The sequence below is a fragment of the Lemur catta genome, chromosome 18 (assembly GCF_020740605.2).
Source record: "Lemur catta isolate mLemCat1 chromosome 18, mLemCat1.pri, whole genome shotgun sequence".
In the NCBI taxonomy this organism is placed as follows: domain Eukaryota; kingdom Metazoa; phylum Chordata; class Mammalia; order Primates; family Lemuridae; genus Lemur; species Lemur catta.
The window spans coordinates 36,510,024-36,537,733 of record NC_059145.1 but is presented as its reverse complement, the minus strand read 5'-3'; the positions used below and the strand labels follow the sequence as shown (position 1 = coordinate 36,537,733).

General features: G+C 39.4%; 1 protein-coding gene and 1 pseudogene across 5 annotated transcripts in view; both read right to left on the bottom strand.

Annotated features, from left to right (window-relative positions):
- The window catches only part of SFMBT1 (Scm like with four mbt domains 1), a 119,695-nt gene continuing 91,985 nt past the window's right edge, over window positions 1-27,710 (bottom strand). For all 5 annotated transcript variants that reach the window (XM_045529993.1, XM_045529992.1, XM_045529994.1 and 2 more), the window contains 14 exons: window positions 25,885-25,986; window positions 23,799-23,949; window positions 21,648-21,730; window positions 18,007-18,133; window positions 16,843-16,956; window positions 14,838-14,880; window positions 11,887-11,951; window positions 9,408-9,547; window positions 8,491-8,600; window positions 7,267-7,442; window positions 2,990-3,168; window positions 2,556-2,801; window positions 1,569-1,697; window positions 1-674 (listed from right to left, as the gene is read on the bottom strand). In XM_045529993.1, coding sequence (XP_045385949.1) covers window positions 534-674; window positions 1,569-1,697; window positions 2,556-2,801; window positions 2,990-3,168; window positions 7,267-7,442; window positions 8,491-8,600; window positions 9,408-9,547; window positions 11,887-11,951; window positions 14,838-14,880; window positions 16,843-16,956; window positions 18,007-18,133; window positions 21,648-21,730; window positions 23,799-23,949; window positions 25,885-25,986 — 1,806 coding nt within the window. In that variant the 3' untranslated portion in view covers window positions 1-533. The remainder of the gene's footprint in view (window positions 675-1,568; window positions 1,698-2,555; window positions 2,802-2,989; window positions 3,169-7,266; window positions 7,443-8,490; window positions 8,601-9,407; window positions 9,548-11,886; window positions 11,952-14,837; window positions 14,881-16,842; window positions 16,957-18,006; window positions 18,134-21,647; window positions 21,731-23,798; window positions 23,950-25,884; window positions 25,987-27,710) is intronic.
- On the bottom strand, window positions 25,993-27,708 carry LOC123623173 (annotated as a pseudogene).

The following is a 27,710-nucleotide window of genomic DNA, read 5'->3' as shown; positions in this document are numbered from 1 at the left end:
ATCATCCCCAAAATGAATTGTTTTAATTTTAAAAAGCTTAAAAACACAATGACAAGGAAGCACTGATGTGCCTTAGGCACAGTCCCAAATCAGTGCTGACTTTAAAGCTATGTCCTCTCTTTCCAAGAAAGAGAAAGCAGAGAACAAAGTTCAATCTACAATGGGAAGGAACAGAATGAAAACAAAACAACCAAAAGGGTTATTTCCAGCAGCCTAGATTATTCTTTGTTTTCAGGCCACAACATTGGAAATGCTTATTCTTCTAATGTAAGTCTTTTCCTTACAACCTTTATTTTTTAAAACCTGCAATCTGCTGCACAAGAGATGTCCACATTTCCACTGGCAGAAGAGCCATTTCTGTGCACAATTTTTGCTTCCTCAGTGTGGGTCCTCCTTCCCTGAAAGTGCAAAGAGAACAAGCAGACACCTGCAGGGCCCGGAGCCCCAGGACTATTCCAGCTCCACTTGTACAGCCAGCAGAAGGATTCATGGCATTTGTGCTTCAAAGATCCAGCTCACTTTGGTTGTCCTTCTCAGTTGGCAAACTGCTCATAAAAAGCAAACTTGATCCTCTCTATGTGATGGCAAAGTTTGATGGCAGGGCCCAATTTTAAGTCCATGCACTCTTGAACAGTGGGAAGGGTAAGGAGCAACAGGGCCTGCCCATCAATTTCCTGTTGAGGCATAAAATACAAATTATCTGTGATGTGCATATGAATGGCAGCTCGATCATGACAGCCCCTGTACACTGTGGCTTTGTCAAAATTGGAGTCCCTGTGCTTTCCTTTCCTTACTTTTTCCTTTTAAACAAGTATCACACGTTTCCTTTTAAGTGCCTCTGCAGTCCTCCATACTAATGAAACTTGAGACTTAATAAAGTTTTATTAGTTTTACCAAGAAATAATAAAGTTTTACCAAGGATAAGAATCCACTCTACAGAGTATTTGCTTGGCAGAAATTCAGTAAACTAACTATCCCTGTAACTGGCAAGTAATTGTGCCATCTTTTTATAGGCAGGGCTCTTTCTAAATCTGAAACAAAATATTAACTATAAACATTAATGTTTTCTTACTCTGTAACATTCATAAAATCCTGATAAGCTCTTCAAAGACCTTCAGTTTTAAACCTCCCCAAATATTAAAACAAAATTTATTTCAATGTTTAAGTCCACTATTTGTGTTTAAGAAAGCTTGCCTTAAAATTGATCACCACTCTAGAGCCTGATATATTACAGATGATAATTTTTTAAAAAATAAGCAAATCATTATTTTTGAAAAAATGAGGACAATTAAGTATGGCATGCTTGATTTTAAGCCATTTAAATGTTTGGAGGCTGGAATTGAATTCTCAGGAAAAATGCAAATACAATGACAATCTGCTTCAACTACAGAGCAAGTCTGATAAATAGCTTTTTATCATCTTTCCACTCCTAAAAATGGGACTAAATGATTTTTTTTCTTTTGAATCAAAACATTTTTTCCTAAAATTTGTAAACAAATTGTTGACTATTAAACCTATAGTTCTTTGCTAGAGACATATTACTAAAAATTGGAAGTATCTGTGATTACCTGGTCTAGGAATATCCTTGCTAATGGAGCACAGTCAGTGGATCTGATGAACCGCACAACATCTGCCACACTCCACTTCAAGGGGTTACTGTCCAGGTGAAGCCTCTCAGCAACTTCAATCCTTATTTCCTTCATTTCCCATAACAAAATAAAACCAAATGGTGTAAGAGCAATTTTATTCTAAAAAAGTCTCTCTATAAATTTATAATCCTTCAAGACCAGATTTAAAGTGGCCTTAGGACATGATTTCTCCCAGCAAAGATAGCAAAGGCCCCTGGGTAATCAAGAAATGTTTGTCTTTTATAATATAAAATATCAATGGGAAAGAATTTATCTCAAAGTTTCAGCACAATTATTTGGACAATTTAACAGAGAAAAATAGTTTTTAAATCTCCCATGTATTCCTTGGTCTCTATTTTAGTTCACTCTCTGGTAGGGTGCTTAAGTAAATCGGATGTTAATTCCAATGAAAGAATGCTTACCAAAATTATCAGAAGAATACATTTATTGCTTCTGTTCATGAAATATTTTTAAAAAGGAATCCAGTTTTAAAACACTAACTTAATTGCTGTTTTTTAGTGTATATGTGATATAATGTGTACATATGTATAAATTAAATATACTTAAACAAATAGCTTAACCAGAAACAGAAAGATAAATAATTTATTTCTACAAAACCATATATATTATGAAAAATATTAAGAAGGCAGTTTTCACAATGCTAAATGACAGGCTACAAATAAGCCACCCATGAAGCATTTTTTTACTTAAAACAGCTACTCTGAAAGACACTTCCCCTCTTGTAAGTAGCTAATCTCCAAGTAATCCTTGAAATACATGTAAATCGCTGCATTATTTTAAAAGAGACCCTGGAAATTCTACACAAGCCTGTAATGAAAGAAGTGGAATGCTAGTATCATTAACAATTAGATTCTAGAGGGAAATTCTAGACAGAGAGAAAAAAAGATACTATTTTTCAAATGGTACCTTTGGTGAAGGAGGTTTATTTTCATCATCAGAAAATGAAAAAGTGCGAAGCTCTCTTTTTCTCTTTTGTCTGTCTGGAGGCAGCGATGTGGACATCTCACTTTGAGTGGGAGAAGAGGAGCATGACTTTTTTTCTGACATTTCTGACTCTTCTTGTAGCTCATCCTGTTGCTCAGAGGTACTGCCTTCACTGAGGGAATCGTCATCCCCTTCATCTGGGTCATCCTCATCTTCACCCCCACTTCCCTGAAATATTGTAAAAGGAGAGAAGTCTCATTGAAATTCAGACCAAACCAGTTCCTGGGCCACAAAACCATCTTCTATAGGCCAGAGATCTGCATTAGAGAGATCTGCAGGTATTCTTTCTGTGTCCGTATTGTGAAGCAGTGGTCACTTGGCTTCTAGACATTACAGGTGCATCACAGACCTCATACCTGGGGAGAGCCTGCTGGAGTATTATCAACAGATGCAGAGGAGCGTTTCTTCTTATGAACAAAAACATTTTTCCGCCTCTTTCTCCTCTTACTGGCTTTTTTCAGGGCACAAGCTAAGTTACTATGCCCACCAGGTGGCCTCCCAATTCTTTTATTTTTCTTCTTTCCATAATAGTGTGCTAAATGTGGATGACAAAGAAAAATAAAGTAGCTTCATTATTTCTGTGCACCTCAAAACCACAGGAGATTTTATTAGTGTAGTAGAAAACAGGTACACTTTATTTGATTGAGGTTTAAATTCCATAGAGTGGAATAAACAGATCTTCAGTATACAGTTTTATTAGTACTAACAAATGCATAAACCTGAATAACCCCCCATACCAAGATATAGATCATCTTCATCAATCTAGAAAGTTCCCAGGTTCCCTTTCCAGTCAGTTCCCCTTACCAGAAGCAGTCATTATTCTGATCACTATCACCGTGGATTAGTTTTGCTCTATGCAACCACATAGTAGGTACTTTTTTGTGTACAGCTTCTTTCACTCAACATAATATTTTTGAGTTTCACCTATGCTGTTGTATATATGAGTGGTTCTTTCCTTTACATTGATGAATAGCAATCCAGTCTAGGAATGTACCAGTTTATCTATTCTCCTGCTACAGGTACTTGGGCTGTATCCAGGTTTCAACTATCATTAATAAAGTTGCAATGAACATTTCTGTAAGACTTTTAATGGCCATGTTTTCATTTCCTTGAATAAATACCTAGGAATGGAATTGCTGGATCCTAGGATAGATGTATTATTATTTATTTATTTATTTATTTATTTATTTTTTGAGACAGAGTCTCACTCTGTTGCCCAGGCTAAAGTGCTGTGGCGTCAGCCTAGCTCACAGCAACCTCAAACTCCTGGGCTCAAGTGATCCTCCTGCCTCAGCCTCCTGAGTAGCTGGGACTACAGGCATGTGCCACCATGCCCAGCTAATTTTTTCTATATATATTTTTAGTTGTCCAGCTAATTTCTTTTTATTTTTTTAGTAGAGATGGGGTCTTGCTCTTGCTTAGGCTGGTCTCTAACTCCTGAGCTCAAGCAATCCTCCCACCTCGGCCTCCAGAGTGCTAGGATTACAGGCGTGAGCCACCACACCTGGCTGGATAGATGAATTATTAACTTTTAAAGAAACTACCAGTTTTCCAAAATGGATGTATAATTTTACACTCCTACCAGCAATACATGAGATCTAGTTGCTCTACACCTTTGCCAACATGTAGTACTGTCTTTTTCATTTTAGCCAAATTAGTGGATTATGTAGTAATTGTTCATTGCAGTTTGATTTGCATTTCTCTGACAACTAATGATGTTGTGTACTTTTTCATGTGCTTTTTAGCCATTTCTATATCTTCTCATGAAGTATATGTTCAAATCTTTTATTAATCTTTTAAAACTGTTCTCGTTTTAAAATTTTTTTTACTGAGATATAATTCACATAAAATTCACTATTTTAAAGTGTACAATTCAGTGATTTTTAGTATATTCACTATGTTATGCAACCATTACCACTATCTGATTCCAGAATATTTTGTTTCTCTTCATTTATTTATTTTGCTTGAGGTGAAGTTCACATAACATAAAATTAACCATTTTAAAGTGTACAATTTAGTGATATTTACTGTATTCACAATGTCATGCAACCACCAGCTCTCTTCAGTTTCAAAACTTCTCTTTTCATTATTGAGTTATGGGAGTTCTTTATATGTTCTGGAGAGGTTTTTGTTGGATATATGTATTAAGAATATTTTCTCCAAATCGTGGCTTATCTTTTCCTTTTTAATAAATGGTATTATTCAAAGAGCTGAAGGTTTTAATTTTGGTGATGCTTCATTTATTAATTTTTTTCTTTATGTTAGTGTATTTCTAGGTCCTTTCTAAGAAATCTTTGCCTACCCCAAGATCTTGAGTATACTTTCTTTTTCTTCCTCTAGAACCTTATAGTTTTAGCTTTTACATTGGGTCTACATTCTTGAATTAGTTTTGTATATGAGGTAGGAACCAAAGAGTTTTGTTTTTGTTTTTTCAATTTGGATATCGAGCTGTACCTGCGCTATTTGTTAAAAATAATTTCCTTTCCCCATTAAATGTCTCTGTCATCCTTGTAGAAAACCACTTAACCATATAAGTTTGGATCTTTTTCTGGATCCTCTATGCTGTCCCATCACTCATCTGACTATTCTTTAATACCATACTCTTTTGTTTATTATAGCTTTATGGTTAAAAAAAGAGAGAAAGTCCTGCAACTTTATTCTTCTTTATCTGGATTGTTTTGGCCATTCTAGATCCTTTGTATTTTCATATACATTTTAGAATATAGAGATAATTCTAAAACTAAAACATATTCTAGCTCTGAGTTATACCTTAAAGTAATATCAAAATAAAATTTTCTGCAAAAAATGAATTCTGAAGGATGTAAATCCATTTGACATCACTGAAATTACTAATTGGGAAAAATTATAGACTCTCCTAAATTCTAGGCTAATTTCAACTACATCATTGTGAAAGATAAATTCAGACCAAAAGAATAATAAAATACACATATCTTCCTTCCAAAGACTCAAAGTGGTGTACTTTTACATGTACTTATATAAATAGTATCTTTCACTTAGCTCCTAATAATTGCTATTTCCTAAACTAAATGCTGAGTCTAATACAATAAAAAGCAAAGACAATCAATCCCTGCCCTTAAGGAGTTTACAATCCAATAAATATAAACAGAACTAGAAGGTTAGACTCTTACATGATTTTGTAATTCAAATACTAATTAGAAAGCTTGTCATGCTAAGTATGGACCTTGGAGCAGCAGAATCAGTGGTATCTGGGGGCTTGCTGAAAATGCAGACAGACACTCAGGCCCCAGATACCCATAGACTTGATAAATCAGAACCTCCATTTGAATAAGACCCTCAGGTGATTTACATGCACTATAAAGTTTAAGAGGCACAGATTCCCTAAAAGAAATCCTTCAGATTGAACAAGGTAAAATCCTCCTCCATATTAATTCTGCCAAGGGACATCACGGCTCGTAGGATTTAAGGAAAGGTAGGATCAGAATTTTGTCTTTGGGTGGCAATGCCTTGACAAGGCTCCAAATTGGAAATTTCATCCTATATGGCCCCTGCCCCAGTTTGACAAAGGAGAAAATGAGGGAACAGCTGTTGCTGTGACTGTTCAGAGTAAGGTTGCAACTACCTCCTCTCCTGCTATTTCCAGCTCGCCAACCACCATTGGCTTCCTTGCTGCTCTTCACCTGCCTCAAGGCTGTGCCCTTGCTGCCCCCTCCCCAGAGCACTCCCACCAAGATATCTGCACAGCTGACTCTCTTCTTTCCTTTAGGTTGTTACCTGTCAGAAGACTTCCTGACCACCTGCACAAAGAGCACCCCACCGCCCAGCCTCCTTACTTTCCTACCTTGCTTGCTCACCTTGCTCCATTGTTCCCCATAATACCTCTCTCTATATATATTTGTTCCCTTGTTTATCTGTCTCCCGTATTAAATGTAAACTCATTGAGGATAGGAATTTTGTTCTTTATTGTTATATCCCAGTGCTAGAACACTAGAAGCACATAGTGGGCACATAATAAATATTTGCAGATTATATGAATGAATTACAGATCATATTAGACACAATAGCTAATGCATATACATGCTATGTGTAAAAGTTGCATACCAGGGCCCCTGGGACAATTCTTACAATTTTAAAAGGTTTTTTTTTTTAATTTTTATTTTTTGAGACAGAGTCTCACTCTGTTGTCCGGGCTAGAGTGCCGTGGCATCAGCCTAGCTCACAGCAAACTCAGACTCCTAGGCTGAAGCGATTCTCCTGCCTCAGCCTCCCGAGTAACTGGGACTACAGGTATGCATCACCATGCCTGGCTAATTTTTCTATTTTTTGTAGAGATGGGGTCTCGCCCTTGCTCAGGCTGGTCTCGAACTCCTGACCTCAAGTGATCCTCCTGCCTTAGCCTCCCAGAGTGCTAGGATTACAGGCGTGAGCCACCACGCCCAGCCTAAAAGGGTTCTTAAAAAATGAAAACAGAAAAAAACAAAAAAAGAGTATGTGACAGAGGTCATAAGACCTACGGCATAAAATATTTATTATCTGGCCTTTACAGAAAAAGTTTCTGTATAATACACATGAATGTCTGCAAAAGAAAAAAACCTTCCAGGATGTAAGGTATGGTCAGCTGCTATAGTTAACACATTGGAAAAACATGACTCACTGTATTTGGTCTTTGTAAGTACAGAACAGTTCTCAGAACACTTATCCAGAACCATCCGTGGACCGAAGAGGTTAGGACAGCATTCCAGTTTGATACAGGTTTGCCGGCAGAATTCAGTCACTCGATCTGCTGTTTTCACTATCTCAACAGTAGCCCGATAACTCTTTCCTTTATATCTGCCATTGGAAGACATCAGATGCCAAATTTACTGGGCTAATGATTACCCAGAGAAAAATCTAACATATTAATATACCTGAAAAGTATTTTTGCTTCTAGGAATATCCTATATCCTTTATAGTTTGAGGACTCGGAAAACAATAAGGAAGTTCTGCATATTGTACTTAAATTAAATCTGGTAAGTTATGACAACTAAGAGCTGAGTTATTTAAATTAGCAAAATAAAGTTCCTGCTTTCTTTTCCTAAGTTAAGGCTTTCAAATAGCAATTTCACTAACTAGTATAAAAAGAAAAGTGACTTCTCACTAAGTCTTTCTTTACCCTGGGCAGTGATGCTCAGAGTGTGGTCCAAGGACCAGTACAACCTGACAATTGTTATCCATCCACGATAAGATCAGATCAGAAAGCAAGAGTAAATGTTTGTAAATTTTCACAGTAATTTGAAAAAGTAATTTTATGTCTTTTAAATATAACAAAAATTATTCTTGCATTTTTATGGCTTTTAAATCTCATATTTCTTGTTTGTTTGTTTGTTTGTTTGTTTGTTTTTTGAGACAGAGCCTCGCTTTGTCGTCCTGGGTAGAGTGCAGTGGCATCATTGTAGCTCACTGCAACCTCAAACTCCTGGCTCAAGCGATCTTCCTGCTTCAGCCTCCTCAGTAGCTGGGACTACAGGTATGCACCACAATGCCCAGCTAATTTTTCTGTTTTTAGTAGAGATGGGGTCTTGCTCTTGCTCTGGCTGGTCTGGAACTCCTGAGCTCGAGCAATCCTCCCACCTCGGCCTCCCAGCATGCTAGTATTACAGGCGTGAGGCACCGCGCCTGGCCCAGATTTCATATTTCCTATGATTCATTTTTACCATATTTTATAAATGTATTGATCCTTGACAGAATGGAAATCTAAAAAAGAAAATGAGCCTGGTCCTTCACCACAAATAGGCGAAGAAGCACTGCCCTAGGAAATATAAGTATTCTGATATCCACAGAACTGATTCTGTGACCTATTAAAGACAAATAAGAGTAAAAGACAGAGCAGTCTACTCACTTGGCTTTTAGGACTTCCCCACATCCATGCCACACAGAGTCTTTGTCCAGCTGGAGCTCCCGAAGGACACGACTGGGTTTATAAGCTGCATTGATAAGTAAAGTGAGGACCTGAGCTCGGTTTTAAAGTAAAAATATGGGTTGGGAAGGAGAAAAGCAAATCATTAGAACCACAGCACTCTTGCTATACCTCAGAATGTTATGGTCATTTAGGAGATTCATTCTAGTCAAATTAATTAACAAACGTTAACCAAGTAATACTGAAGATATGACTGCTACCCAAAGTTGCAATAAGAGAATAACCAGATCCTTTTAAGCATTCAAAATGTTATGGTCAGGAAAAAACAGGCACCATTCATGAATTTCAAATTACTCTAGCACATGCTTTCAAATGCTTTCCCAGCCATGATACACAGAAAATTTTGTTTGGAACACTATGAAGATACCTAAGCCTTCTCATGGCTGGAGGAGGCTGGCTGAGAAGCTCCAGCTTCCCTAAACTCTGCCTTGCCACCCTGAGGGCTAAAATGTTCAGTATGTCCTCATATCTGTTAAGCACAGCACAACACACTGGCTGTTGTATAACTTTATCATGGAGCCTAGATTAATGTCACACAGCCTCTCAGTTGTAGACTAATCTCACAGTTCACTCTTGCACAGTTCTCATGTGGTCTCTGGCAGGCGACCTTTCTACACTGACAGAGGTGAACCTGCTATGTGAAGGACTGCTTAGGTGAATGTTTCCTAGGAAGTAGAAATAATAACATGCCCTGTTCACTATGTAATACACCAGAAAAGTTGGTAACCTTTGATAAAACCTAGAGTTGTCATGTCTATGGCATGCACCTCCCTATATGAATGAGCCTAAGAGAATGCTGTGAAATTTCCAAGCTCTTTTGCTCTAGGCCAGAACCTTACCTCTCTAAGGACCAGAACACAGTTCCCAGGTCCTACACATTGAGGCAGCTCAGCAATTCTTCCTTTATTAAGATATGGCCCTGAGAAGCAACGGTGGTTGAAGTATATCTTTGGACAGCAATATTTTCCATTAATCACAACTGGGAAATGAAGAGAAAGAAATATTCAGAACAGTCATTCGCTGCTCCACGTTCCCAAAGCTGAATTACTAGGGGAAAAATATATACCATTATTTAAAGTTCGGAATTACATATTTTGAAGCTTAACACATTGTCTGAGAATGCTCTTGAAATACCTTATAATACAAAGCTTATATTTACCTTATTTTTACTTACAGAGTTTATCACTCGGCTAAAATCAAACAATATACTGAATTACATGCCAATTAGTTCCTGGGATAATGCAATATTGTTTCAGAGCCCTATACTTCTATTGCTAAAGGAAGTAGAGGATCTACTTCAAGAATCTCTGATGATTCCAGATGATCAATAATTTCTTTTCTAGGTCATCAAAACCCAACTATTCAAAAATCTATTATGGAATATTTCTAGGAATTGATGGTGAATATTATTTAGAATACTGTTTACCTCCTTAAAATCACCAAACTAATATGGCAGTTTTTGATGTTGTGGGAGCTCTCCCATCTCTGAGGGCTAAAGTATGCTATGACCACATCTCTAAGCTCTTCTTGTACTGTGGGGTGTAACTGGGCCTAAAGACCCCTCTCTTCAACTATTTGTATGAATACTATACTTCATAATTATGTTTTTTAAAAATCTCCTCATAGTAGTTGGCATTTCAGCTATGTGAAAAATTCAAACACTAAAACACCTTCATTTTGATATAAGGCAGCGAGAATGATATTGCCCATTAACCCAACATTGAGGAAAAGAGATATGTGCACATTGACCACTGTCGACAGGACTCTAAGGTTCATAATGCTGTAATTAAGAATGCAGTCTTAGCACAGTGGTCAGCATGTTGGTGCCTATGTTCCCATCTGAACTCTGCCACCCAGGATCCTCCTCTTTGGGATTAAGGCACTCATGCCCCTCTTGATGGGAATGTTTTCAGCTTACAACTCTCAGTTGTAAGTCTGTCTTAGAATTGCCCTGAGCTGGGGACCACCCTTAGTAGGAGACAGCCACTTTACCCCTTGTAAGGTAGGGAGGGACCAGAGGCCCACTTCCAATAACTGGTCTTATAAGGTGTGGCTACTATGCCTGAATCAGGGACAACTTTGAGTGGCTATATCAGCTCCAAGGCTCCCCATGGAACTAGAAGAAACTTCTGTTGCAACTGCATTGTTGGTTCAACTTCTTTCTCTGCTGAATCCTGCTTCCTTTACTCTCCTCCCAAGAGCTGTTCCCAAAAATACTCTCCAATGAAACTCCTACATGCAATATCAGACTTTCAGACTCTGTTTCCCAGGGAACCTCACCTATGACAAAACCCAAACCAGAAGGCCTTGGCTGGAGTCACGTAGGAGATATTAATGCCTTAATCCTGTAGTTTCAATAGGCATTTGAATGGCCAGCAATGCATCAAAAATGAGTAGACGGGCGCCTGTAGTCCCAGGTACTCAGGAGGCTGAGGTGGGAGGATAACTTGAGCCCAGGAGTTTGAGACCGGTCCGGGCAATACAGCGAGACCCCATCTCAAGGGAAAAAAAAACAAAAAAACAACCAACCAAACAAACAAAAACCCCAAGGAGTTACATAGCCCTAATCCTCTATGGATAAATGATGTAATGAAAAGGTAGTAGGTGGAAGAGACAGAAGTATAGGTGTACAACTTGAGAAGGATTTGAGTTGCATTTCTGGCCCTTCTACTCATAAGCTGTGTGACCTCTCTGAGCTTTGCTTTGCTTTCTTTTCTAGGCATTTAAAAAAGATCATTAAAATGCCCAATCTGTGCTAGAATATACACAGCCAAGATCCTAAGTGTTATACAACCAACACAGGGAAAGCTAAGAGTAGTTCAACAGAGATACCTGGACAAAAGGCATGAACCTCCAGCAAGGATCTTTGTCTCATTTATCAGGCACTGACTCTCTTATTCCAGTGCTTTTTTTTTTTTTTTGATATATAAATTGTGAAATGTATATACAAAGTGTGCATATCATAAGAAGATTTTTAAAAAGAATAACCCCCTCACCTCTCACCCAGCTAGCTTAAGAAAGAACACTGCCTAGAAAGCCTCAGGTTCTTTATCTAAAGTCAGGGATGATACTAACCTCCAGAGACCTTGGTACAAACCAGGTGGTCAGTGAAGAATAGCTACAATTATTAGAAATTGGCAGAAAAATCAGCCTAGAGATGATTATTAAACTAAATACATCTTATTTTTAACTCTAAAGTCACAAGCAATCTATGAAGGCACATCCTATAATCAAGTGTATTGTTAAAATTATTTTCGGACATAGTCCATTAAAAGAAACCAAGGGTTCTCTTTTCAGTAAGATTACATACACTCATACCTGAGTCTGTGGAGTTCAGCTCCTGATTCTTCAGGCCCTCATGGACAGTCCTTGATGATGGTACTCTGGATCAAGAAACACAGCAAAATAGTGAGATAATTCTTAAGATCAATAAAGTGTAAGGGTTAGTTTTCTTCAACGGAAGAAAGTAAATGTGGCATGCTACAAAATCTATAATAGAAGGTACTCCCCTGATCATACTTTCTTTTTTTTTTTTTTTTTTTTAGGAGACAGCCTTGCTCTGTCACCCAAGCTGGAGTGCAGTGGCACAATAATCATAGCTCACTGCAGTCTCAAACTCCTGGGCTAAAGTAACCCTCCTGCCTTGGCCTCCCAAAGTGCTAGGATTACAGGTATGAGCCACCACATCTGGCTGATCATACTTTAAAAAGAAAAAAAAAACCAGCAATTGCTTTTATTTTTTTTTTTTTTGAGACAGAGTCTCACTTTGTTACCCGCGCTAGAGTGAGTGCCGTGGCATCAGCCTAGCTCACAGCAACCTCAAACTCCTGGGCTTAAGCGATCCTACTGCCTCAGCCTCCCGAGTAGCTGGGACTACAGGCATGAGCCACCATGCCCGGCTAATTTTTTTGTATATATATTTTTAGTTGGCCAGATAATTTCTTTGTATTTTTAGTAGAGACGGGGTCTCACTCTTGCTCAGGCTGGTCTCGAACTCCTGACCTCGAGCGATCCACCCGCCTCGGCCTCCCAGAGCTAGGATTACAGGCGTGAGCCACCGGCGCCCGGCCTACAATTGCTTTTAAAACTACGTACAGAATCTAATGAGTCAATGGCTAGTCTGCAGACAGCATTGTGATATATGTTCAAACAAATTATCTTTTCATTCAAATGAGCATCTAAATAATTAAACAATTCATTTTTTCAATAGTCACAGAACAGAAACATTTCTTTTATAGAGCTGTTTTCTTCATCTATCAGTTTCAAAATTAAAGACAAATTATGTTTAAAAAATCCCAGAGACTTAGTGTATATGCAATAGTCACTGAAAAAGGCTAATATAGCTGGGTATGGTGACATGCACCTGTAGTCCTAGCTACTCGGGAGGCTGAGGCAGAAGGATCTCTTGAACCCAGGAGTTTGAGGTTGCAGTAAGTTATGATCATGCCACTGGACTCCAGCCTGGACAACAGAATGAGACCCTGTCTCTTAAAAAAAAGGGGGGGGCGGTGCTAATAAAAGACTAATTTATCTTTTTAGAATGTTTCCTGACTAAAGTTTTGGATCAGTTTTCACAACTAAGCCAAGGAAAAATCCAAGGCCAGTTTTTTGGTCATTGCTATCTCGTCTCTCTGCCTGGTATAAAATTCTATTGCCTTTCTCTCCATTACTTTTTTTTTTTCAGAGACAGGGTCTCGCTCTGTCATCCAGGCTGGAGTACAGTGGCACAATCATAGCTAACTGCAATTTCAAACTCCCAGGCTCAAGAAATCCTCCTGCCTCAGCCTCCTGAATAGCTAGGACTACAGGTGTGTGCCACCATGCCTAGCTAATTTTTTATTTTTTGTAGAAATGAGGTCTTACTATGTTGCCTAGGCTGGTCTCAAACTCTTGGACTCAAGCGATCCCTTCCCACCCTCGGCCTCCCAATGTGCTGGGATCACAGGTGTGAGCCACCATACCCAGCCTCTTTCCACTTATGTTGTCAGTTTTATTACCCACATAGCTACAAAGGTAGTTATGAATTATACAATAGGGAGTTATAGAATTTGCTCTACATGGAACTGTGTGCCCCCCCCAAATTCATATGTTGAAGCCCTAACCCCTCAATGTAACTGTAAATGGAAATAGGGCTTTTGGGAGGTAATTAAGATTCAATGAGGTCATAAGGGTAGGGCCCTAATCCAATAGGACTGGTGGCCTTATAAGAAGGTGGGTAGTGGGAGGGATCTTTCCACCATGTGAACATAGCGAGAAGGCAGCCATCTGCAAGCTAGGAAGAGACCCTTCACCAGGAACCGAATCCAATGGTACTTTGACTTCCTGGCCTCCAGAATGTAAGAAAATAAATTTCTGTGGTTTAAGCCATCCAGTCTGTGGTATTTTGTATGGCAGCCCAAGCAGACTAACATAGTATTCAACACCCGATGTTTTAAAACACACATGTACACACAGCAGCCTTTGTATTTTTTAAGGTTTGAAGGCATCACTAAATAATTTCTTCTTAAAAGCTGTATGTGAAGGTATCCAATGGAGTTTCTTGAAAGGCACAAAGCTACTCCTTTGAGTGTGAATTTCTTTTAGAGTTGTCTTCTACCTCAAGTATTTTTTCACTGTGACAAATCATATCCTGATTTATAATTTTTGCTCTTCCTTAAAAAATACCAGCATAGGGACTCTTATTTCCTTTTTTTTATTCAAATGTGTCAGGCTCTAAAAGGCAAAGAAAACTCAATTTAGAGAATATCTTGAGAATGTATTTTACCCTTTTGTATATAGTGCCATTAAAAAAAATGCATATACTGTTAAGAAGTATATAAATGATTAAAAGTTGAATTCAGGCCACGCGTGGTGGCTCATACCTGTAATGTTAGCACTCTGGGAGGCCGAGGCGGGAGGACTGCTTGAGCTCAGGAGTTGGAGACCAGCCTGAGAAAGAGTGAGACCCCGTCTCTACTAAAAATAGAAAAAATTAGCCAGGTGTGGTGGCATGTGCCTGTAGTCCCAGCTACTTGGGAGGCTGAGGCAGGAGGATCCCTTGAGCCCTGGAGTTAGAGGTTGCTGTGAGCTAGGCTGACACCATGGCATTCTAGCCCAGGCAACAGAGTGAGACTCTGTCTCTCAAAAAAAAAAAAAAAGTTAAATTCAAAGATTATGCTTCCATCTGAGAAAATAACATAGGAGATATACACTCTGAAATAGTTATTGCTTTTTCTATATATTCTAATTTTCAAATGTCAACTGTTCAGACATACTATTACATTACTTACTGTTTTTCTGGTTGAACCACTGCAATTTTCCTCTGTTTATGTACTGTAAGAAGAAAATAAAAATATAAATACCAGGGAAAATAAAAAGACAAAGGAAAATTTATATACGTATTAAGATTACACTAGCATATGTAAAACCTGATTTTATGTATATATAACTAGCAAGTACTATAAATTAGTGCTTATGTGTCTAAATATCTAGACTAAGGCACATTTTCTGGGTAGAAGTCTTTAGACAAAGAGCAAAAATATTTTCAAGGCTCCCTGTGTCAATCAACTCCTTTGAATATTTTCTAACCAAAAACAGCTATTCAAAAGAAAAACTGACTTGCCATGGGTGCCAAGCCCATTACAAATGGTGCTTGGAAAACTGGATATCCACATGAATGAAGCTGGACCCTTACCTTATGTCATATATAAAAATTAACTCAAAATTGATCAAAGATCTAAATATAAGAACTAAAACTATAAAACTCTTACAGAAAAACATAGGAGAAAAATCTTCCTGACACTGGATTTGTCAATGATTTTTCTATCATATGACTTGCAATTCCACTCCTGGGGATACACCCAAGGGAAATGAAAACATACATCCACATAAAAACCCGTACACTAATGTTCACAGCACTATTATTCTTAAGAGCCAAGAAATGGAAACAACCCAAATGTCCATCAAGTGATCAACAGACAAACAAAATGTGGTATATCCATACAATGAAATATTACTCAGCTATGTAAAGGGATCAAGAACTGATACACACTACAACAGAGATGAATTCTGAAAATATTATGCCAAGTGAAAGAAGTCAATCACAAAAGACCATACATTATGTGATTCCATTTATATGAAATGACTAGAATGGGCAAACCTATAGAGACTGAAAATAGATTAATGGATACTGGGTGGGGGCGGGTTGTTGATTGTTAATGGGTTATGGGGGTTTCTTTCTGGAATGATAAAAATGTTCTCAAATTGACTATGGTGATAGTTGCATAACTTTGTGACTATACTAAAACCACTGAATTGTATACTTTAAAGGAGTGAATTTCCTGGTATATAAATTATATTTCAATAAGCTGTTTAAAAACGGAGGAGGTGGGATGTCACTTCCAAGATTAGATTACAAAAAGACTCTTGCTTCCATCTTGCTCAACTTCTCTTGCTTCTTTCATTCTTTTTTTTTTTTTTTTTTTATTGCTGCGCACCAGTTGGCAGCAGGATAAGCTCCTGCTTCTTCATTCTGATGGAAGCAAGTTGCCACGCTGTAAGCTGCCCTACAGAGAGTCTCACGTGGCAAAGAACTAAGGGAAGCCTAGCTGAGGACCTCAGTCCAACAGCCCACAAGGAGATAATTCTTACTGTTATGGTATGAATGTTTGTACCCCCCAAAATTCATACTGAAACCCAATCACCAATGTGTTGGTATTAGGAGGTGGGGCCTTTGGATTGTGCTCTGCCCTCATGATTCAGATTAGTGCCCTTATAAGAGACCCCAGAGACCTAGTAGTCTGTTCCAGCAAGTGAGGACACAGCAAGAAGGCACCATCTATGAACCTGGCAATGCACCCTCACCAGACATTGAATCTGCTGATGCCTTGATCTTGGACTTCCCAGCCTCCAGAACTGTGAGAAATAAATTTCTATTATTTGTAAATTACCCATTCTGTGATATTTTGTTATAGCAGCTAGAATGGACTAAGACACTTGACAATAATCATCTGAATAAACCTGGGAACAGATCCTCCCCCAGTTGGGCCTTGAGATGACTACAACCCTGGCTGACACCTTGATCACAGCCTGTGAGAGATCCGGATCCAGAGGACCCACCTAAGTTGCATTCAGATTCCTAACCCATAAAAGTTATATGATATTAAATGTTTACAACAATAAGTAATTTCCTATGCAGGAACAGATAACTATCATATCATTTTGTTCTTCTCTGAAATGTCCAGATTCATCCTAACTGGTAGCAGCCACCCAATCAATCCTCTGATAGACAGATACCTCGTGCTCGGCGAGGAGTGCTGAGTGGGTGGCCATTGGTTTCACACCAGCCCAAAGGAAATATATCCATGGATTCCACACTCACAATGCATTCAGGTATAGGCTTCTTAGAACCTGTTCAGGATTTTTAAAAAAAATTATTTTAGACCATTAAATAACCTTCTTCATAAACAACTTTCTAGACAAGGTTCTACTCTTGCAGTAATACAGACACAAGTCCCTTGAGCAAGTATCTTTTACATGGAAGTTATACTTTTTCATGTATGATAAACATTAGGAAGAAAAGTAAACTGTCCCCCATGCATAACTGTGTAAGGACCAAAATGGGTACAGGTGAATATACAAGGTGATCCTTACCTAGGGAACAGCAAATAAGCAACTGGAACTACCACTGGTATTATTCAAATGGTTAATAAATATCATAGTCAATTCCTTGAAATAACTGGAAACCAAAAGACAAAAGTGACAGTTCTACTCAATGAGAACATTACTTTTGTCACTCTAGGAATAAGCCAAATTCAAATCAGGAAGTGATCTGGCAAGTTGCTCAGCAGAGGTTGCATAAATGTTTACATTCAATGTTGTCCTTGAAATATGTGTTAAATGCTAATTCTACAAATCAGAAACAGGATCAGACTCTTCTCAGAGTTTGACCATTTGGCAGCAGGATAAAAAAGAAACCCAGGCCACACATAGTAACTACGGCACTGAGTACTCACATGGTGCCTTCCATCCTTAAACCTGTCCAATCACTGAATATTACTTTTAGTATAATATATCATTTCTACTTTATATACTTCTTTGTTCTGTTGTGCTGAGGCAACTAATATACTATCTTTTCAATAAACTAGGTGTTAATGCTCACGTTCACCTATTTTGGTCGCATCAAAATACATGCTATTTGATTTATCCTTTCCTCTTCCTGAAAATGGTGGACTCCGTAGTAAAGGATTTTTTATTCACATTCAGTTCCTAAAATTTGAAATTTGAAAGCCAGAAAATAAATTTTTAGCTTAGAATCCTGCATTACAAATTACAAGTCTCTGGACAAGATCCCTATTTAAGTAATCCACTAAGTTTAAGCCACACTGCAGGTACAAAAGTAAACAGGAAGAGCAAAGAGTAGCAGCCACCGGAAGGCTTCTCAGGAGTGCTGGCACTTACCCTCCAGCTGGAGCCACAGGTAGGAGCCTCTCACTGCAGTGATGGTGGCAACACACACTTCTTCAGGGAGAAGAGGGTTCACCGCCTCAAGCTTCATGTTTTCCTTAAATTCATGCTCAGAAATTGACTAGAAAATGAATGATTCAAATGCATTTACTGGATTAACACTCAGTATTAACTCAATGTGTTCAACTAGAAGACCTTTTTCAAGTACTTAATCCCTCTAGGTTTACTTTAAAGCTATAAATGTATTTTGTGCTCTTTTGCTCTTAATGAAGCAAAGGGAAAATGTCTGCCCTTCTTAGTGTTACAGGCAGTATGGTCTTTCAGGTCAGATAGTCCTGCATTACTGCTAGCTGTATGACCTTGCCCAAGCTATGGAACTTTTTTGCCTCAGTATTCTTCACCTGTCAGATGAAGTTGAGGACACCTATCTTGCTGGGTTACTACAAAGTATCAATGAAATGAGATATCTAAGGTTCTGTGTCCTAAACCACGTGGCTCTCTGTTGGTTCACTTCCCTTCTCATAAAGGGCCCTATCGTACAATAAACTGCCTGGTTCATAACTATATGTGTTTCATAAAAGGCAGGCAGGATAAAGAATGCTTATGAACAGGAGAAAAGGGTCATTTAAAATAGAAAAATCTGTAGCTTTTGGGTCAAAATGGACAAGTGAACATCTGCATTTCATTGTCCTCTCTGTGATGACCAACTAAAACTGTTTTTGTTTTTGTTTTTAAGGACAAATCTTAACAGGATGCATATATCAGGAGAGGAAACAACAACATTATATAAACTAAAATTAGAATAGGGTGTAAAAACTAAGCATATTAATGAAAGGTATAGTAAAGAGAGCTAAGAACTGGCAGAAACAGGTACCAGGCAATTCAAAGTGGAGGAGAAATATTTAAAACAAAGATTGGCTGAAAACATTCAAGAAGCATGTAGATTAGGCCATTGGCTCCTCCACTCTACACCCCAGGGTAATTGTCCCTTTTTATCCCCCACAGAAGGTGAGATTTACCCTCTAGACAGTGTAAAACATAAGATCCCTGGGCAGGACACAAGCAACTATTGGGGGCATGCATGTGGTGCCTAAAACAGGAATTAGCATATGGAATGCTGAGAGGCCCAGCCCTCGCCTCTACTATCAGGCAGAGGACTAGAAGAGACTTTTTATGATAATATGACAAGCCCAAGAAGAAACACATAAAAATTTGGATTTAGGTTTCCTCAAGAAATGGTCAGCCAGATCTCACCCTATAGGAAAGTTTAAGGTTGACAAACCCCATCCACATGTTTAGAGTTTTCAATCAGCTTTTTCAGTCCCCCATTCTTAAATATAAGCAACAACCAAGAATTACCAGATATCTAAGGAGATAAAAGCCAGAGACCAAAACAGACAAAACAAGCAACTTGGAGAAAGCAGAGATTATGCAAGAAGAAAACTTCGGGGGTTGGATGGGGTGGGGGTGTTATTTAATATCCTTTTGAGAGGTAAGAAAAACTATTGCATCCTTAGAGAAAGAAGAATATGCTATTAAAAATAAAGAACGATTCAAAGAAGAAATATAATTCCAAAAAATAAAAAACATGATATCAAAAACTAAAAATTTAAAAGGAAAGTTGAAAGAGCAAGTTCAGGAAATCTTCCAGAAAACAAAGAAAGAGAAAACAAAAAAGACAAAGAAAGAGAAAACAGGAGACAAAAAGATAAGAAAAGTAGAGGTTTGATTCAGAGGGCCAATATCAAAATAAAAGAAATTTCAGAAAGAGAAGAAAGGAAGGAAGGAAATCAAAGGTTCAAGGAAATTTCCCAGCACAGACAGGCATCAGGGTCTGTCTGAGATGCTCAGAGAAAGTGCCCACTGAGAACCCAGCACAATGGATGAAAACAGGCCCACATCAAGGGTCATCACTATGAAAATTGGTGACAAAATTATTCTATAACCTTCCAGGGAGGAAAAAAAGGCAGGTGATCTACAAAAGATCAAGAATAAGAATGGCTTTCAACTAACCTAGAAGCAACACTAGAAGTTTAGAAAACAACTGAGCAATGTTTTCAATATTCTGAAGTAAAATAATTTCCAAACTAAAATTCCATATTGAGCCAAACTATGAATTAAGTTAGTTGAGTGAAAGCATTTCAAATACACAGTGTCTACAAAAATTTACTTCCCTTGCACTCTGTTACAGGAAGCTCCTGAGAAATGGGCTCCATCAAAACAAGGAAGTAAATCAAGAAAGAGGTGGCCATGAGACATATAAAACAGGGGGACCCAAATCATGAGAAAGGGGGGAGGGCAATTCCTTGGGTGACCTTGAAGGGCAATTCCATGATTACAGCTACATGGCAAGTCTAGAGAGCAACCCATCCAGGGAGAGAGAGTAGAGGCTGCTATGAAGGATGCCTCTAAGAAAAATGTTAGGAATGATAGATTTGTTGGTATAACTGCTTCTGTGGAGATGGTAACAAGACGCTACCGACAGGTGTGGGAAGAGCTAGCAATAGAAACAAAGAAATTAAGCAAATGAAAAACAAGGTAATCATTAACTGAGGACAAACAAAAAAAGGAAACAATCATAAAATACTGCAGTGCTCAGCTGTGGATAATATGTGAATGCATATAATGTAAAAATTCAATTGAGATTTAATCAAAATTTATAACTCTAAAGCAAGAAGTGGATAAGACAGAGGGGAAAAGGTAATATAAAACACCAAAATGCTCATTTACCATAATATAGAACCAAGAAACATGTCTAAAATTAATGACTCAAAAGATTGCAGCTTATTATTTGAAGAAGGACAATGCTGGAACTACAGTGAGAAGAACAGGAGGTGGTTATTTCTGGGAAAGAAGACGGTGGAAAGGGGTAGGGTAGCGACTGCTGTTTTACCTTCTCAGCCATTTACTGCTATTTGGCTTTTTAAACCATGTGCATGTATTTGGATAGAAGTATTTTTAAATAAGCTTAATAATTCTTCTCCTTAATATTTCAACATTTTTCCATATTATTAAACCATCAAAAATAATTATGAAATAAAATTTCAAATTCATATGATTTCAACTACTAAGAAAAATTAAACTGATAAACTTATAAAACTAACTTAATTAGCACACTGAATGATTAACTTTGGTAGTAAGTATATTTTTCTTTGGAACATTTTTTTTTTTTTTTTTTTTTTTTGAGACAGAGTCTCACTTTGTTGCCCAGGCTAGAGTGAGTGCCGTGGCATCAGCCTAGCTCACAGCAACCTCAGACTCCTGGGCTTAAGCGATCCTACTGCCTCAGCCTCCCGAGTAGCTGGGACTACAGGCATGAGCCACCATGCCCGGCTAATTTTTTTGTATATATATTTTTAGTTGGCCAGATAATTTCTTTCTATTTTTGGTAGAGACGGGGTCTCACTCTTGCTCAGGCTGGTCTCGAACTCCTGACCTCGAGCGATCCACCCGCCTCGGCCTCCCAGAGCTAGGATTACAGGCGTGAGCCACCGCGCCCGGCCTGGAACATTTTATTAGAATCACCAAGGAGCTCATCTGGGTTGAGTGAGATGATTCCCTTCAGAGTGATAACCGTAGCAAGCAAGAGAGCACAGCCCTCAACAGTGGCCATGAGGGCTGCAAGGGGTTCTCACCGAAGGAAAGCACCTCTGGGGAGCAGCTTCAGCACCACACTGTTTGAGGTAGTCAGCCCAGTCAAAGTCCTGGCTCGGGTAGCCTAGGTGGGGATAAAAGAACAACGATTCACACTATACCTACTTGCCTGGCTTTACCACTCTGCCAGGGGTCCACCCACAACTTCCGATGCTGCTAATTTGAGGACTTTGATCATTTTAGAGAGGGTGGAAAGCACTCTATAAATTCAAAGCATTGTTAGTTTTATAAAAGACAGCAACTCTGGTCAAGCTATAACAATACAATGAAATTCTCTGGATAAATTTTAAAACTTTTAAATTTCAAACAAGGCATTTATTTTGAGCAATATTTTATATGATTAGTTGCTGGCAATTTGCTAAAAGAATTTAAGATAGTTATGACTGGATTTGATCTGTATACATATAAATCCAGTCTTATTATCAATTCTATTAGGACTCAGGCTCTGAGGAAAAGTGATGGCAAATACTACTAGTTAATCAACAAAGACTTTTCTTCGATAAAGCTATTTCCTTAGTGTCTTAGCTACTACTGAAAAAATGCTGTCAGCATTGTTTTCAGATTCATGTACTACTACAGAATCAAAGCTTTTATAAGCAGAGTCATGGATCCATTTCAGAAAAAATGTTGAGCTTAACTCCCCACTTAAGTCTACCAACGATCTTGATGGAAGCATCTCCAATCTGCTGCCTTGACTCAGCACCATCTGCACGTAAGGAACTCAGTGAGGCCCAATTGTCTTCAGCATCTGAGTTACTCTCAGCCTCCAGAGAGCGTAATGTCTCACAGGCAACAAAGCAGGCTGCTCAAGACCATGCCCTCTCACAGCCAAACAGCCCCTGCAGTCACCTTCCCTGCCCACCTGAGACTGGAACCACGGTCTCCCTCTGCCCCCACCTCAATTCCTGATGGTACATTTTCTGCCTTTTTCAATTACATAGTCTACTACCTTTCTTCTATTTACAAAGATGGTTGACCTGTCTGTAATAATGCTGACAGCTCTGTTATCTTTAACAATTGTTTCTTCCTTTTCACTTAAAGGTGGTAGTAAGCAAGATAAAGAATTTGGGATGTCCAGAGCCTTCTGGAAAAGCAAGAACTTCCTTCTGTGCATGTTCCCCCACCACACCCTCCAACGAGGCACTCCTATACTGTGCTCACTGACAGAGGAGAACCTGGGAAGTTCTGTTAGTATCTTCTTCCCCTATTTGCCCCTTGAAGGGTCTGGGTAGTATTCATTTTTGTCTCCCCAGTGACAAGCTCAGTGCTAGGCTCACAGCAAACATTCCATAAATGTTTGTTGGATGAATGAAGGTTGAATGGAGGACAAAAGGTTCTGAGTTTATGACCCTTGTTAACACCAAAGAGTACTTCCAGCCCAGTGTTCCAGCAGTCACCATTTAAAAAGCCTAAGAAAGTGTATATAAACTGCCAATCAAATAATCTGATTTCCAAATATAAAAAATCATAAACATCTGACATTTTTCTGATAATACCCTAAATTTAAAAATATTAAAAATTTCAGTCAAGCTCAACTATGTCATAATTAAGAGTTTTGATTAAAAGATCAAAGACCTATATTTTGCAAAGTTGCAAATGCCAGGAAAACAATCTGTTATTTTCCTACCTAGAGGCTCTCTTGACCACAAACTTCCCTCTGAAGAGTCCTCTTCCAAGATAAAGTCCAGACACCTAGAATTATCAATAATCTACCTTCTAGCTTTGGCCCTATGGCCTCTTTTCACAGCCAGCTCCCAGTGCTCACTGTGCATCCTGGCCCACCTCCCTGTCACCTCCTCACAGACATAAGAGGGGATGGACTAAGGAGCCAGCACAGAACCCCGGTTGGAATCTGGTCTTCCAGGTGGTTACGAAGATATCTGTATTAAAGTACAGATACTTTGTATCAAAGTACAAAGACAGAACATACTCTCTTTAACTAACAGTTTTTTAGCTTGATTTTATAACTTTCAAATATATAAATACATGGAATTCATTTATACTTGTCTCAGGCCCCTAAAATGTTAGGGACAGGCTAGGGCATGAGGAGAGGGACGAGGCAATGCCATCTGACACATCTTATCTCAAGGAAAAGCTCTCCAGTAACAACTCAGAAAACAGTGAATGCACACCTGGAGGGGGGATGATATGTAGGCCATTCTTCAGACTCCACTGCACAGGGAAGATGCCAGGACTGTCGGCATGGCACACAAAGGATTGCCGCACGTGGTCCTCAGGCCGCAAGTCGTCCATTTCCACCAGAAAGTACTTCTCATCAAACACCTGTGTGTGCAATTAACAGATAAAACAAATGGTTTCATATGTATGTATATGTACACTGAGTATGTGTGTATATGTATACACAGACACATACACATGTGTTTTTCTCTTGGCACAGCCAAATGCTACAAAAGTTCACAGTCACAAGTATTAATAATACTAAATACTCAATAAATGCTAGCTCTGTGTCATATAATACTGCAGTCCCCAACCTCTGGGCCGTGGACTCGTACCGGGCTGTGGTCTGTTAGGGACCAGGATGCAGAGCTCCACCACTCCACCCCCACCCCTGCCCTGCCCATTCGTGGAAAAATAACTTGGGAAATGGTGGGGGGGGGGTGGCACATAGCAGGAGGTGAGCGGCAGGCAAGCAAAGCTTCAAAGCTTCATCTGTATTTACAGCTGTTCCCCACTGCTAGCATCACCCCCTGAGCTCCGCCTCCCCCCACCCTACCCCAGTGTGGAAAAATTTTCTTCCATGAAACCGGTCCCTGGTGCCAAAAAGGTTGGGAACCACTGATAATATATAAACATATAATTACTGTTTTAATTAAATGCTTTCATGTATCAATTCAATTTTAATCTTTCTAACAATCTAATGAGATAAGTACCATTACCAACTCCATTTTTCAGATAAGAAAAATGAGTTTAAAGAGAATTTAATATCTTACTCTAGGCTTCAAAGCCAGGAAAAAGCAAAACCTGGATTCAAACCCAAGTAGTTGGTCTCCAAACAAAACTTAGTTAAAGCTTAGTGAGGAGTCAACTACACCAGTATGCATTAGTTTTTCAGATCCTAGCTGGCCCAGTTTCAAATGCCAAAGAGAATTTTTTGAACCTCCTCTGGCTTCTTACTATCCCACATCCCTTCATACTCCAGACAGGGCCTTCTGACCCCACTTGCAGGTTCATAATCCCTTTCTCTGAGAATCTTCTTCCAAGATAGGGAAAATTTACATCTTAACAGGCAGATGATTCAGCATCCAAGTGACTATTCCTATAGTCACATTCAACTCTGGGTTCTACTTTCAACTTTGGTTATACTTCTGCTCTAGTCCTAAACTGAAACCTACTCCCTAATGCCTCAGTTGGAGTGATTGAGTAACTGGGCCTTGATAACCTGCTCAATTCTTGCGGTTACTCCAACAAGAGATTTATTTTATTTTTTTTTAGAGACACAATCTCACTCTGTCACCCTGGGTAGAGTGTAGTAGTGTCACACAGCTCACTGCAACCTCAAACTCCTGGGCTCAAGCGATCCTCCTGCCTCAGCCTCCTGAGTAGCTGGGACTATAGGCGCGTACCACCACACCCAGCTAATTTTTTCTATTTTTGGTAGACAGGGTCTTGCTCTTGGTCATGCTGATCTTGCTCAAACTCCTGATCTTGAGTGATCCTCCTGCCTCGGCCTCCCAAAGTGCTAAAAGTACAAGTGTGAGCCATGGCACCATGAGCCTTACTTTTGTCAGTCTTTCAAAAGATTAAAATCTGAATCTGGAGTACACGGCTGGAGCCATCCTACTACCAGATCTTGTAACACTAATTGCCTGATCCCACGTATCTCCTCATCTCAATGAGCTGAGCTATGTACCTCTTTGGACACTGATGACACTACCTGCCTCCAACTTTACAGATACCGTGGCCTACCTACCAGTTAAATCTCCTTCACCTATATACAGCTAGGCCTGCTCCAAAGAACATGTCCCCCACTACTCTAGTGCCCAGGCCCTTGTTTGTTTTGGCTAAGACTGCCAAGCTCTGAAGAAGGAACGGGCCACAGAGAAATGGACAATACAAACAAATACAGAAGTAATTCTAGCCTCACAGCTTAAGAGGAAAAATGGGTTAGCTATAGAGTCTGAAGATCAAAACACTGCCAATTTTCTAAATCAGTCACCCTGACAAGGATTCTTACCAATAGAGTTATGCTCACTGTACCTTAACAACTGTAGCAGGAGAGATCCCAAAAGGAGACCAGGGGTCCACTGCTTCCAATTTCATATTTACAGCAAACGTATGATTGCCAATAACTTGTTTGTCCTATAATGCAAACACCAAAAGGGATAAAAACACAGTATTTTTGCATTCATTTTATACTTATATGTAGTTGAATACTACTCTAATTGATTAAGATAGTGGACCTGTTCAGCTTCTGGTAAATCCTGTAATTTTCTTCACAGGAAAAAACTTTTTGGGTAAAAACAAAAACAAAGAAAGTGCCCTATTCTCTATATTTGGAACACAATGTGGGATTATCTGGAGGAAAAAACAAATTAATTAATTAATTTTCATATTCATGGGCCAAAGTATAATTTGGAAAAGAAAACTGAATGGCTTCAGACCCACTTAACCAAAACACTGAAACTTTAATTGGATCAGAATTACACCTGTCAAGGATCTGGGTGGTACACTTCTCTTTATAGCACCCATTCCTTCTGAGGGAAACTTCACTAGCCATCTGTATAAGTGTTCTAGCTCTCCCCAGACTAGCTATAGGGATGTCCCAGGCATGGTCACATCAACATCAATGTCCAGGCATACTCAGGGCTCAGAATTCTGGTACAGTACCACTTTTTCCACCACCCCCTTATATTCCACAAGGAACTCAAAGCCAGCAGGTAAGTCTCCCCTCCTCACCCCCACCAAACCGTGGAAAACCCTAGTGCACCGTGGAAAACCCTAGTGCGCCTTTTTACAGCTCCGCCTTCTTGGCCCCATTCTTCTGCAAGGCAGTCAGGATGTTTACACTCTTCTGGAGCTCCTCCTTCTTCCCTGTCACTCATCACGTTCTTCTCTATCCGTTTGGTGACCCAGTCATCTCTGATGCTAGGAAGTCCACCCCTTGGTGTGAGATCTTCCCCACGATCTTTGGGTATTGCTCAGCCCACTTCTTCTGTCTCCTTCACACCTGAGAGGTTGTAATGCCCCTGCTCCATGAGGACCGGGTGGGCCTCCATGCCAGAGGGCCTGATGAACTCCCCAGCCAGGGCGTCATATGCAGGCAGGCAACCAGGCATACCTAGGTAGATCCCTTGCCCTTTTAGCCAGTGCTGGATGGCACGAACCGTAACTGCCCCACTATATGGGACTGGGTTCTCAAAGTCCTCATCTTGGAAGAGGTAGAAGATTGTATAGCTCTCTTTGTCCAGCTTGTATTTCTCACTTGGCTCCCTGTTCAGCTTGTCACCATAATCTGAGATCCTTACCTCTGCCACCAAGAGATCATCACTGGAAGCCGAGTTTTCAGCAAGATCCTTGAACGTATCCTGCTTCTCAATGTAGGGGTACTGTGTGTCAAACTTTACCAAGATGAACTTGCTTTTGGAAATGACCTTGTAAAAAGTGACTACATCCAGGGGAAGGGTGCCCTTGGTGTGCAGGCTGCTGCCGCCATGCAGAGCACAGAGAAGTGGGAGGCCCAGAAGGAAAAGCAGCGGGGAGCGAGAACTGGTGCAGGGGACAACGGCAGTCATAATGCCAGATTTCAGGAGCAGGAAGTAGAAACCTATGGTCTCAAATAGCTAGAGCTATGTAGTTAAGAGTAGAAAAGAAAAGATTCAAACTACTGTAAGAGAACTTGGGGAGAAAAATCAAGACAACTGTTAGAAGACAACAAGGATGATCATCACTCTAGCCTTAACACCTTCTCATCCTTCAGAAGTCACGACTCTTTCTAACTGCAGGGGTTATTTTATGCTCTCACCTCCCGAAATCTCTTTACTCTGCTGTAAGGAGAGCAATACCTATCTTTCATGTTTTTGTTT